The sequence below is a fragment of the Physeter macrocephalus genome, chromosome 21, assembly GCF_002837175.3.
Source record: "Physeter macrocephalus isolate SW-GA chromosome 21, ASM283717v5, whole genome shotgun sequence".
In the NCBI taxonomy this organism is placed as follows: Eukaryota; Metazoa; Chordata; class Mammalia; order Artiodactyla; family Physeteridae; genus Physeter; species Physeter macrocephalus.
The window spans coordinates 24,556,417-24,570,552 of record NC_041234.1 but is presented as its reverse complement, the minus strand read 5'-3'; the positions used below and the strand labels follow the sequence as shown (position 1 = coordinate 24,570,552).

Sequence of the window (14,136 nt, the reverse complement as noted above, 5' to 3'; positions counted from 1 at the left end):
TGATTTCATTTATTACAATTTTATTATTTCATCTGTTAATAGAGGTTTAGACATAAATGAATACAGTGGCAAATTATACAAGCTTTTTAAATGACAATGAACATATATTTTCTGACATTTTAAGTCAGTCCTCAAATCAGTTAACTTTTAAGCACACTTTAAATTAGTATTAGGTACTTGATTTTGGATAGCTACTTTAGTGACTTGAGAAACTATAACATTTTCTTTAATTATTCTGTGGTTAAAACCATAAATTTCATTTAATTTTATAATCTATGTTAACAGTGTCAGCCTAAAAGATTTTATATACAGATTTAAAATCTAGTGATGAGTGTAAGCTTGCACTTAAAATATTTTGTAATTAAGCAAATGAAATATCACAAATAAGCAAAGAACTTTGGGAGGATCTAAGCTTTGTAAATGCTAGAGCTTTGTTTCATAATTTTTTGTTCTTCAAGGAATTAGGCTGTATTTTATCATTCTTTATAATATGTTTACCGTAAGTGCTTTAAGAAATAGACTGAATTTTAGCTGCAGCAAATGTATCATGCAGGGAGTATCCTGGTTTAAATTCTGAAGTGCTTTCACTCCTGCTCGCTTCCCCTTGAAACCGTCTAGAAAGAAGTTGGCACATTATTTTGCGAATGTTACTGGACATCAGGAAATACATGACTGGATCTAAACAGCTATTAAAAGATGAGAAAACCAGCATGATCTCATTGGTTTTGTGAACGATTTCCTTCCAATAGCAAGACGACATGTTTAGCTGTGAAGAAATATAGACAAATCGGAAGCCATGATAGGGAACAAAACATACAGTAAAAATGATAAGCACAATAAAGGAATTCCGGGCTGTAGTGGCATATTTGCCAGAATTAGGAAATTTTGACCTCCTTTTAGAAATCCTCAATAGATTCTTGCCAATCTTAATATATGAAAGGATTATTAGTAGGAAAATTAGCCAGAACATTACCACAAGAATGTAGTTAAAAATTGCTTCTCCTTTTGCATTATGCTTATCTCTATAATGGAAACACATTGTGGAATTATGACCTCCTTTCTTAAGGGTTAAAATAATCATAGTTAAAAATCCAGCAAGAGCAATTATCCATACTATACAGCAAACATAAATACTCTGTTTGGTTGTTATCGCCTTCCGTTGTTGTATAGACCGATTAATTTTTATGTAGCGATCCAAACTGATGAATCCAAGCAAAATAATGCTAATGTACATGTTCATATAAAATAGTGTCCCCACAACCTTGCAAAGAATCACACCTAGTGTCCACTTGTTTTGGTTAATGTGATACATTATTCGGAAAGGGAGGCAAAAGATAAGTAAGAGGTCTGCAATGGCTACATTGAGTAGGTAAATCTGAATGGAATTTCTTTTGCGGTGGATACCCAGAAATACATAGAGGGCAATTATGTTTCCAACGAGGCCCAAGATGAAAATAACAGAGTAGAATGTTGTTAACACATTAGAGAGTAATTTTTCATCCATGGAACAGGCAGTAAAATTTGAGGCTCCTGAGAAGTTGTGTGGCCATTGGACGCTGTGATTAGTTATAAAGTGCACTCCCTGGGAGGAGCAAGGCCAGCTGCTGACTGAAGTTGTCGTCATTGTTACCATCTGACTTCTCGTTGTCTTCTGTAGGGATCAAAAAGTGAAGGTGCTAAATGACATGTTCCTTGACTGTAGCTTTTATATCTTCAGATTTCTCCTACAACAGAATGCCAAACATTGAGTGAGTCACTTGTTATTTTAATAACAATTACTTTAGCTCAAAGCACAGATAGTAAATGATTTATTTTCAGACATTGTGAGAAGCTTTCCTTTTATCCTACTTTGGACCATTTGGATATCTACACAACATATGTAGCAGCATTATGGTATCACAAAACAAGCAGCACATATAGTAGAATCTTGTGGAATGTCCTGCTCTAACCTTTTCTATGCTATGATAAATGTTCAAGGTTTGTTACATTTATTATATTAAAATAAATATCTGAACTATGGAATCATCTTTTCTTAGGGAAGTTTTTATGGGAATAGAGATGGAGGTGAAATGACAGCTCATATTTTTCGAAGATGAGTGTCAGTTTCCCTAAAGGTAGTTACAGACATGAGTGAGCTGGGCCCACTGCTGGCCCCTGTCCAGCTTCCTGCCTTGACTCTTTCCGTCATAGGTGGCATTCATTCATTTTGACACGTGTTGCCACATGGTATGTGACAGATAAACTGTGGCAGTCTCTCATTCCTTGGTGGGAATAGGGGAAATGGTCCTAAATTTCTTCCTCTTCAACCTAACACCAAGTTGAGCGTATTAAAATCACTTGCCTATGGGGGCATGCAATTACCGTAACAGACCAATAGAGCACAGCACTTGCCTCATTAGGCAGGCTCGTAACACTGCACAGGAGAGCAAAGTAGCCAAACGAAACCAAGTCAGGTGGTGACAGCTGCCAGTTAGGCACCTTGGAGAGTCTCCTTGACCTAGAAGCATAGAACATAGAGTGATAATGTAGATGGGAAAGAGGATGTGTAATCCAAGATTTTAGAAGGAAGTAACTGCAGCTGAAATATTCTGTGGGCTAGGTCATGTGAGACTGTTTGTAAAAATAGTGTGTGAATTCCACTTGTTTGTGGCAGCAGAGAATGTTAGCAGTGCTATTTGTTACTGGCTCTTTGCTGGGCATTGGCTGCTGTGAAGAGCTCAGTCTGAGATGCCATCATAAAGAGATGTGAGGAGAGGATTCCAGGGGGTCTTGTCACATTCCTTTCTCAGAGTGACTTCCCTGTTTCTTTACAGAAGCGTCTTAGCAGGTGTCATAAAGACATTCAGGGCAAGGTTATCAAAATCAGACCTAACTAACCTGTGACCTTCAGCCAACAACTTAGTCTTTTCTAAACCTTAGGTTTTTTTGTTTGTAGAAATGGAAAAATGCATTCTACAAACAACAAAACTGGAACATAACAAGTGTTATGTATACCCTGGAACATAACAAGTGTTCAATGACAGTTAGCTTTAAATAAAAACCAACCACCTTTTGATTAATTTTGTTTTAGTGAATATCTCACACTTGGCTAAGTACTGCTTGGAAAATGAAGGTGAAAATGACAGAGACCCTGCTCTCGGTAAATATTTTTTCAGGAGTGTGCATTTAAACTTTGAATGCTGTACAGTGGATTTGAATTACCATAATTAATTTCCTGATTTGACCTTATACACAGAGAAAAGCATTTGGAAGAACTTAGCCTTTCTTAAAGCTACCTATAATTTGATCAAGAAGAAACCATTTTAGTAGAGTGTGAAATTCCTGTTTAAAATTTTGTCAAGGGGGGAAGTTGAATCTTGGTAGAGGAACTGACTGGTGAAGAGGAAGTTATGTAATCCCTGGTAAGAGCCTGTCACCAGAGCTGGGGACAACAGAGGGAAGGAGGCAAGAGGACTGAGCCTAGTCTGTCGTGTGTCTCAACTGCACAGAGACAGATTTCACAAAGCTTATAGAAACTTACACGCATGTTTCTGGTGATCTGAAATTCTAAAAAAGGAAAGGGCAATCCAGGAAGAATGGCAGGCTGCCAAAAATGGAGCTGATAATGCAATGTAGATTACCAGGAAGAGGAGAAGGGCCCCTGTAGAGGGATCTGTGTTGTGTGGTCACATAGGGAACTGGCTGAGGCTCAGGTAGAAACATAGCCACTGATGAAAGTGAGCTGAGGCATGACAGGTGACACGATTTTGAGAGCTCAGACAGCTGAAATGACTTTAAAGGTCATAGAGTTTTTGTTTTGTTTTGTTTTGTTTTTCTTCTCCATTGCTATATTTTAAACTCCCTTAGGGTTAGGAATCAAGTCTGTTTTGTTTGCCTCTGTGTACCAAGTGTTTAGCACAATAAATGCTGTTGAATGAAAAAGGGAATTTAGTAGAAAAGTATGTAAAGTCCTACATGTGGATATTAAAATAAACTATTCAAGTATAGGAAGGGCTTTAGCTACATGAACAAAAACACAATTGCAATTGACTGCAGTTGCTGTGTCCGCAGTGTGACGTGGCTGCAGCAAATACTAACCTGTCTTTGACTTCATACCTATGGAGTGTCTTAAACGAAGATTGTCACTACTAATCGGTACTGTCCTAAGCTGGTAGTGTTCCACCTGGAATACAGTGTTTCATACTCAGCAGCACACTTAAAAAAGGCCACAGAGCCAGTGGGGGGAAGAGCCCAAATCATGTGAGAGGAGCAAGTGGAAGGAAACAGGCACCTAGAGATGTGAACACTTTCAAGGCCACGGAGAGAGAAAAGGATTTCACCTCCTGATGTATGTCTTCCGAAAGCAGAAGGACCAGTGAGTAAAAATGCAGAGGCAGATGTTGCCTGCTTTTAAGGAAATGCTTTTTTAGAATGAAACAGTCTATTTGGGGAGGCAATAAGGTTTTACCAGGGAAGATTTTTTGAGACTACCACAGTTGGATACTTTGTAGAAGAGACTGTCAGTGGCTCTCAATCCCGGCTGCATATTAGAATCCTCTTGAGGGCTTTTTAAAGATACCAATGCCTGGCTCCATCCCCCAATGGTTTCCTTTAAAAGCTCCTCAGGGGATTCTAATGTGCAGTTAGAATTGAACCCTCGAGCTAGATGACTGAACCAGTAACTAATATTTATGTAGCATATGCTGTGTACCAGACAGTGTGTTAAGCACATTTATATTATTTCATTTACATAATCCTTATAATAACTTTGTGAGGTAGGTATTAATGAAAGATAAAGATGTTATGATTGTTACCCATGACCACACAGCTCTTAAATGTCTGTACCCAAGTTGAGTCTCAGATCCGTCTAGCTTTTAGAGCCCATGATCCTTTTCACCAAACCTCACTCCTCCTAATCACATATGATCAGCATTTTCTTTATTAATGATGAGTTCTGTCAGTGGCATTTTGACATAATTCCTTTAGCATTATCCACATTAGCGATTTTAAGAAGATTGTCATCTAGCTTTACCTCTTTGGAAAAGGTACTAACCTTTTTATTTGCTGTGTCATTATAGTAAGTAAGTAAGTCCAGAGTTTACAGAATCACAAATCATTCATCAGAATGTTCAGCATATCCCCCAGAGCATATCTTTTCAAACTTATTTCTAGGCCTGATTGCCATAAGATGTTTCTAGAAAGCCATTAGCCCAAAGCATGTAGCCTGAAACCATTTGCCTCAGCTCTAATCTGCAAATAAAATAAATAAATAATAGTTGTACAAGATCACCAATAAACCTTTCTGGTTTTGCTTTATTTTCAAGCTCAAAGAGAACAATGTATTTGTTTAAATAGTAGTAGTAGCTGTCATTTAGAACCCTGTATTGAATGGCTAGTGTTCAGTCATTTATTAACAAATTAACAGATTAGATTCTATTTGGAACTTAATGGCTGATTTCTGCCTCCTTTACAATGTGTCAATCACTCGCTGTTCCTAAGCCCATTTACTGATGTTTTAAAAACTACTTACTTGATTTGTTAAGAATGGCCAGTGAAGATAAGAAACAAACCACTGCATTCACATAGGGACCAGTTTCCCAGTGGACATTAGTTGTGACTGGTGTGAAGTGGTCACAGTGGTTTTCTGATAGTAGATGGTTAATGGTTTTTAATGTTGTTACTTGACAAATCCTGAAGTTCGCAACCCTGTATTAGTGCTGCCTTGTACCCACCAGCACCACCCTCCCCTTGCCTGTAATTTTTTAACTGGCTCCTACAGGAGCTTCTGTATTAGAGGGCAGGACCCGACATATTCCACTGTGGCCTCCAATGAGCAAAAGCTTTTTAAATGCAGTTTGGGTATGTTTGTGAAAACATCACATTGCTATGTTAAAATACATACCTAGTTGGCAGTGGTAGCAGCCGTTTACATTTGTAGTTTGACTTGATAATCACTGACTCATTCAGGCCATGCTTTAAAAATTGCACTAATTTCTGCATACAAAGTGAAAATTGAAAGCATGTTACTTTGGAAAGAATATTATTAGTAGTACATTAGCTTTTGTTATCAATTTAACTGTGGCTAAAACATTTTTTAATTTTAAGTGAATTCACTAAAGTGTATTTTGCTTTTTCTTTTCTCTAATATTCACCATATTAACTTCCGAAACACAAAACTTAAAATTTAATTGGTCTGGTAAATTACCATAAAATAGAAATCATATAATAAAGAAAATACTATTATTGAAAATAGGGAGTCAGCATAACTTAATAAAGTTAATAAGTTACAGATCACTTAAATAAAATTTGTTGCATATGAAAATAACTTTTAATTGATTCAAGTAGATCTGCAAGTCTTTGTGGCAGTATACAAAATACAGTATAAACAATGTGACAATATTGATAGTATGAGCGTAAATATCTCATGTCCTAAAGTACTTCAAGCAACTAAGAAGACAGCCTCATTTTAAGTCAAGTCGCAGCAGAGGTATCATTCAGTTTACTCAGGTTTCTAGAAGCAAAGTGTTGCTAGTCACCATGAAGCAGGTTTCATTTATATTACTCAGATAATCACAATGTAACTTAAAAAATGGATCATTTATGCAGTTGAAATCAAGGCATACTCACAGTTCAGGCTCTCTTGAAGTAAAAGGAGCTGAACCCCAAGATTCCCTAGACACAGAGACTCGTCTTGGTGTGTCAGCTGGGTTCCTCCATCCGGTTGTGGTGTAATTGGTTGGGGTTGTCTTTTTATTTTTTATATTTGCATGTGGTGGTAGGTGTGTTTTTTTCTCTTTTCTTTCTTTTTTCAATATGAAAACCCTTAGACTCCTTGTGAAAATATTAAAGAAAACCCTACCACCATGCAACAACTTTATCTTTAAGCTTAATCAACACTTAACTTTAAGAAATTATTTATAACTTTTCTATGAATACCTTCCACTTTGACAATTGTGAAAAGTTTCCCGTCCTCCCCCCCCACATAAAGTTTATAAATTCTAAGCAGAAATATGCATTTTTCTGTTTTTCCTAACTATTGATACATAATATGCTATATGTACTTTTAAAGCACAAGCATTTAATTTCTCTTTCTTTCTGGATTCATTTTAGAAACTAACAATCACATAAAATGGCATTCCTGTGTCAACAGAAAATTGGTATTTTCCATTGGCACTTGCCATCTACCTCTACAAGGATTAAATCATGTGCTGCTGCAGCTGCTGACTTTCAACACACCCTGAAAGGAGTTCAGGGTGGAGATGAGAAAGTAGGCCCTCTGTGCTCTGGGAAAAACTGGCAGAACAGGGCTTCAGATAGTTAGATATTTTCAGGAGACAATTGTGTGAGCCCAATTCTTGTCTCTCCTCATATCTAGAGAAGCACTAAAATCCTTCCTGGTGACGTCTGCTCCTCATGACTAGCAGTAACCTGCACGAGACTAGCAGAAACCTTCTGTAAAAAAATATGTGCTTGATTGTATGTATTCCCCCTTCACCAAAATCACTGACCTTCCCCCCTGTCTCTGTGGAGCAGTTTCTCAGAGCTATCTGGGATGCTGTCTCCCAGGCTGCAGTCCTCATTTTGCCCCAAATAAAACGTAACTCGCAACTCTCACGTTGTGCATTTTTTTTAAGTCGACACCTGTATTGCATTATAGTAACATGAGTAATGAATTATTTTATTATTTAATTTTTAAAAGGTTTATTTGATCTGTGTGTTATTTTAGTATATTTTCATGTATTCCCTTAAGACCTTGGATTTATTTTCTACAACAATCTTATAATTTTAGGATTAGATGAAATTTGTGATAGTATTCTCTCCTTTTTAGCACCATGATGAACTCTCCCAAGTAAATTAAAATATCTCCTATATTTTAAAGAAAATAATGAAGTAATTCTGCAGGGGGTTTTTTTTGGTCCTAGTCCAATATTTAACCACTATCTGTCCATCTATGTAACTGTTGGCCCTGCAGTTTAATGTCATTTCTTCTTTTTTGTTGTCATCTGAAATGAAGAAAGGTTAGTTATTATCCTCCCCATAATTGTTACCCTGTAGCTTTGTTTACTTTACACTAAATAATATTTAACTCATTGGGCTTTATCTAACATTCTAATTATTTCTGGGTACATACACTCTGCTAAACATCATATTCTCCAGAGCTTTTAGTTTGTTATAAATATGACACATGGGACAGAATATTTTTAAATTGCCAGAATAAAAATATTTTGTAGCTCTTACTTCACTCTAGAACTTATGAGAAGGAAGATGATTACTGTATTGGTCTAGGAGGAATTGTGTGTGTGTGTGTGTGTGTGTGTGTGTGTGTGTGTGTTGTTAAAAAAATACATAACATTAAATTAACTATCTTAACTATTTTAAAATGTACAGTTCAGTAGTGTTAAGTATATTTATATTGTGCAAGTATACTTATATTGTTATATTTATACTTTATAAAGTATATTGTTCAGTACTGTTAAATATACTTATTGTTGTGTTTATATATAGAAATTTTTCATCTTGCCAAACTGAAACTCTGTGTCCACTAAACATTAGCCCCCTCTCCCTCTTCCCCTACCCTTGGCAACTACCTTTCTACTTTCTATGATTTTTGACTACTCTAGGTAATTCATTTGAGTCAGATCGTACAGTATTTGTCCTTTTATGATGGGCTTATTTCGTTTAGCATAATATCCTTGAGGTTCACCCATGTTGTGCCATGTGACAGGATTTCCTGCTTTTTCAAGCTACATAATATTCCATTGTATGTATAAACCATATTTTCTTTATCCATTCTCTGTCAGTGGACATTTGGGTTGCTTCCACCTCTTGACTATTGTGAATAATGCTGCAATAAACATGGGTGTGCAAATATCTTTTCGGGATCCTGGCAGGATTTATTTAAATGACTAAATTTATCTATTTATGTTCTATTTCATAATGTTTATTATATGTTCTATTTCATAAAATCTAATATAAAATTTTTATCATGCTAGCTATTTTTCCACACCTAAGCCATCCCTTTTCAAAACACTAATTCTGTTTTAATCTTCAGTTCCCTGATGACCCTACTGTGACCAGATTTGAATGTAAGCTTTTCTTAGTTCTTCCTTTATATGAGCTTTTTCCTGTTCATTCTGAACTTTCTGCTTTTTGTTTTGGTGTTCTCAGCTTATTCCCATACATCCTCTTCTGCTCACCCTTCCCCTTCCTCGAACTCTGTTGATATCTTAGCTTTTTATTTATACAAAAGATAGAAGTAGAAAAGAAGAAATAAACGGATATGCTTGTTTGGTGCCATCCATTTATGATATTACCGGCCTCTCTTTATCTAGATCCCAACCCTTGTTAAATTCAGCTCACCACCCGCTCCAGGCCTGAACCTCACCAGCTAAAATGAGGACTGCTGGGTACAAACACAGAATAGTGCTGCTTGGTCTTGCTTCAAACTTATGACCACAAACCTCAAGTGGGCCACTATGCTGCCAACAGTCCTGCTATATTTCCTTAGTCTGGTGGTTCTCAAAGCATGGCTCCTAGACCAGTAGCATCAACATCACTCAGGACAAAAAAAAAACCAAACAAAAAAACCATCACTCAGGACCTTGTTAGAGATGCACATCCTTAAGCTCATCCCAGACCTTATGAGTCAGAAACTCTGGGGATGTAGGCCAGCAGATCTGTGTGATTATGATACTAAAGTTTGCCAGCCACTGGCTTAGTTCATTTTCATGTTCTTTGAAAACCCTTTTCACACCTTCACTCTTCTGCCAACAACCCCCTCTCCTTCCTCACTCCCACCTGCTGATCACTTTTTATTTCAAGTAAGTGGAAAATAGAAGTGCTCAGAAGAGAACTTCCTCATCTTCTTACATCCACATCTGCCTGCATCTACAGGTGCACCTGTATCCTGCCTTCTTCGCTGTCACTAGGGCCAACCCCCTTCCCACTTGCATATTATATCCCATCCCCTTTCTCTTCTGGGGTTGTTTTTTCCTTTCTACAGGATCTTTCCCATCAGCGCGCAAATGTCTCTCTTTAAAAAAACAAAACGAAAAAAACAAACCTCCCTGAAGATGTCTAGGTAATGCTATGGAGTCATCTAATGCACATGCTGTTATGTGAAAATTTTGAGGATTTGTATGTATTGTCTCATTTTCAAAACAAAACCAAACAATGGAAGGATAAACCAAAAACTAATGCCAATGAGGGGAGAGAAATTGGGCACGAGGAGAGGGGACAAAAGCTAGGCCTCTCTGAAAGGTATTTGTTTATGGTTTTGCCTTTGGAACTTTGTGTACATGTTTTGTATAATTAAAACACCAAATTAAGTCAAAATCTAATTCAAACAAATTGGCCTCATTATGTAACAAATTGAAAGTATAACCACAAGGAGAATTCTTTTAAGTGACTTTAAAATAGGGTGGGTTGTTTTGTTTTGTTTTCATTTTACATAATTTTAGATTAACAGAAAAGTTATCGTACAAGAAAAGTACAAGGAATTCCAGACACCTTTTGCTCAGATTCCCCATATGTTAACATTTTACCTTTTGTAGTTAGTAAGTATCCTGTGGGGAGCTACTCTGAGATTATACAAACATCCTGTCACTCTTCAAGCTTTCACCCACTAGTTAGAACCCTTTGCTGGTTCTTATCTGACTCAGTTATTATGATGATAACTGCCAAATGGTGATTTTCTAATGCCAGAATTTATTCTACATTTATGAATTGATTTTCTACTTAAAGGAAAGCTTTTCCTTCTCCCCATTCATTTACTTATTTATTTACATCAGCATAGACTCATGATTTCTTACTTTGTTGAATAGTAAAACAGTATTTTGATACATCTCTGACAAAAAGAATCACGAAGAAATCCTAAACAGCATACAGTGGTTTTGTTGTTACTGGTAATGGAAATGTTGTTATTTGAAACTTTTATACACACACATTAAAGGAAAAAGCAAATGAATGACTATGTTAATGTCATTAGGTACCAACATTATCTGACAAAATCAAATAAGTAAAATTAAAAACTATAATTGAGTAGGAAGAAGCATCAGTATGAATTGGTGATTTATTTTTTTCCTTCTAAAAAATATGTAATTTTTAGCTATGTCCACTTGAAGAGTCAAAGCGGCAATAACCTAATAGCAATACTATACCTAATATCCATATTGTGGATTTAAATCCTTTACCCACTAAACAGAAATGGGGCTGTTTGGAGAAATGGCCAGTTCCAATTCTGGGGCAAAAAGTGAACAAGACAAGCCTTGAACACCTTGTGCCTGAAAGCAAGGAAGTTATCAGACTCCTAGAGTCTTACAAAAAGGACATAAAAGCTGACTTAAGTAGGGGCTCTCACTGGCCAAAAACAGGACAATTCGAGCATCAAAATGAATAATGACTTCAATTGATTAAAACACATCAAAAATATTAAAAATCTATAAATCATTATAGACAACCGCAGAAGCCTCCTACCTGGTCTCCTTTCTTCCACTCTTGTGCCCTTGCAATCTCTTCTCCACGCAGCAGCTCAAGTGATCCTTTCAAAACCTAAAACTCATCTAAATGCTCTCCTGCTCAGAACTTTCCAGTGGTTTTCTATCTTGCTCAGCCTAAAACCCAGAGTTCTGGCCTTGACTTCAAAACCCTAGACCATAGGGTCTTTGATCATCTGAATCACATTTCCCACCACTCTTCCCTTTGTTCATTCCTTTCCCAACACACTGGCTTCTTTACTCTTCTCCAAACATACCAACCCCCTTCGTGCCTCTGGGCCTTTGTACTTATTATCCTCCACACCAAGATCTTGCTTCCATGTGGTTTGCTCTGCGACTTCATTCTGGTCTGTGTTCACATATTACCCTATTAGAGAGGCCTTCTCTGACACACCTTCTCTTACTAAATAGCAGCTCCCTAGTCTTCAAACCTGTCACACCTACTTCCCTACCAGCCTAATTTTACCTCATAGCACTGAACACTACCTAGTCTTGTATTCATTTACATATGTTGGTTTCTTTGTTTATTCTCTATCTTAAGTTCCAGTTTTATGACTTATCTCACTTAAGGGTTTGTTGAGAGTGACTGAATCCACGCTCTGATGGATACATAGATCTCAGTGTAACATTAACTTAAGCATAAATATAGTCAACAAACTATATAAAGTATATACTCTGGGATTCTGATTTAAGCTTCTACTACTCCTTCCTAAGAAGGTGATGAAGACACTGGCCAGGAGACCCTGTCTGGGTCTAGTTTGTATTTTCTTCTTCTGCATCATGGCCATCCTTTTCTAGGCTGGTTCATTTGCTGTGCCCCACACTAGAATGTTGCTAGGGCTATTGCTTTTTTCTTCAGGTCTGTTGTCATTGATCTCTATTTGAACCAGCTGAAAGTTCTCATTAAGGGAGAGCACTCTTTATCAGTTGGTTTCTATAGAGGTTTGCTTGTTCTTCCATAGACCCTTCTGGCTACTTTGTGTCTTCCTGCAGTTTGCTCACCATTCATGTACACTTGCTTTTTCTCTCCTCTCTTTCTCTAACTCATACACACTCATACATACATTTATGTTCAAGGGCTCATCTTTCTTTGTGCTAGACTCTATCATAAAGGTCTTTAAACAGCCTTGGACAAAAAGTAACTTCCAAAGTGGAACCCTGATGCTTTCATTGGGCAGAGTAAGGATCCCTCCCACTTTTGCATATCCATCAAACATCTCTCCGGGTGTACCAGCTCAGAGTTTTATTGCACAAGTCTCTTCATGCCCACTCTCATGTAGGCTAAACCTGAACTAAAACTGTGTCATTTTATGTATGAGCAAGTATAGGACAGAATAAAAAATACTTTTATCTTCCAAGCCTGAAGAAGCTTGCCTTTTTCACTAACTGGTATTTTAAGAACAGGTCATAGCATATGTAATGTTAGTCATGTTGGGGAGCATAGTATTTGAGCAGAGACCAAAGTTCCCTACAATTAAATGCTTTCCTGACACCAGCCCCAACAAGGTCCCAGAAAGAGGCAGATGCAGAGGACAAGCTCCTCCAAAGAAACTCTCATTGTGACCACAAAGCATATGATTCTTAGCCCTGGTCAAGCAGCTACTCCTCAGGGAGTTTGTCTTTACCCTGGACTAGAGGCCAGCCAAGTAGTCTCCTTTCCCCCTTCTCCTTTCTCACCTCCCATTCCCACAGAGAGGAAGGGCAGGTCCAGAGAAAAGACCCCAGGAAGAGCACTCAATTCCCCAGGAGCCAGGCTCAGTTAAAGTCATTAAATCTGACTCTTCTTACTTGGGGGGTGGAATGAATAAAGAAAAGAAATAGGATGGTGGGAGAGTGGACAAAGAAAGGGCCATCAACATCCCCTAAGGGCCAAGATACAGTGGCTCTGTAGGTCAAGTCAGAGGTTACAAGAAACACAGGTATAAAATATATTTTTCCTCAAACAAGTGTAGAGTGTCACTCAAAGGAAGAAAATATTGCATGAAAAGGCAGAAAACATGTCTGTCTTGAACATCCATGCTTCCTAAGTAATTCCTAGCACCATACCCTAGTCTTGGAAACAAATAATTCCTGAAAAATATTGGATAAAACAGGTAAGTCTTTGGAGAAATCAGCCAGAAGTGAGAATAGAGAAATAATTCAAGCATCCAAAGTAATTCCAGGAGTTTTTAAAGTGTTACAATATGATCATGTTATTCAGTTTTGTGTAAATTGAATTATTCATCTTCAGTTAATCCTTATCTTTGGTTTGTTTGTTTGTTTTTCTTTTCAGCCCCACTGTGTTCTCCTTGCCTCAAAGGAAAACTCGGCACCTGTTAAACTTGGGGGCTTTGGGGTAGCTATTCAATTAGGGGAGTCTGGACTTGTAGCTGGAGGTAAGAACACTATTTTTAAAATTTCCTTCAAAACCTTGTCACTTTCAGGCTGGTGTAAAACTTTCAAACTAAATATTAATCCATCCTCAGTGTTTCATACCGCATTCCACCTCACCCTAACCCACCCACAAAAGTGCCATAATGTAGTTTTGAATTTAATAATTCTGTAGTCATAATTAGAATTTTAGTCCCTTAAGATAATAGACTCTGTCTTTTTACTCTTTGTATCCCCAACACTTAACAGGGAAGAGACCCAACATACAAAGATTAAAACAGTATTGGAAGAA

The 14,136-nt window shown here is 37.3% G+C and overlaps 2 protein-coding genes and 1 long non-coding RNA gene across 14 annotated transcripts in view; 1 reads left to right on the top strand and 2 right to left on the bottom strand.

Annotated features, from left to right (window-relative positions):
• CASK (calcium/calmodulin dependent serine protein kinase) overlaps positions 1–14,136 on the top strand; it is a 385,648-nt gene that overhangs the window by 234,705 nt on the left and 136,807 nt on the right. For all 12 annotated transcript variants that reach the window (XM_028482973.2, XM_028482969.2, XM_028482972.2 and 9 more), the window contains exon 6: positions 13,747–13,849. In XM_028482973.2, the coding sequence (XP_028338774.1) occupies positions 13,747–13,849 (103 nt within the window). The remainder of the gene's footprint in view (positions 1–13,746; positions 13,850–14,136) is intronic.
• On the bottom strand, positions 436–1,718 carry GPR34 (G protein-coupled receptor 34). Its single transcript, XM_007102912.4, has one exon. It carries the CDS (start codon positions 1,631–1,633, stop codon positions 509–511), a length of 1,125 nt encoding a protein of 374 aa, XP_007102974.2. The 5' UTR covers positions 1,634–1,718; the 3' UTR covers positions 436–508.
• LOC129391763 (uncharacterized) lies at positions 2,392–6,963 on the bottom strand. Its single transcript, XR_008616441.1, has 3 exons — positions 6,607–6,963; positions 5,882–5,973; positions 2,392–2,497 (listed from the first exon to the last, which is right to left on the bottom strand). It is a non-coding gene; the product is annotated as an uncharacterized lncRNA (long non-coding RNA).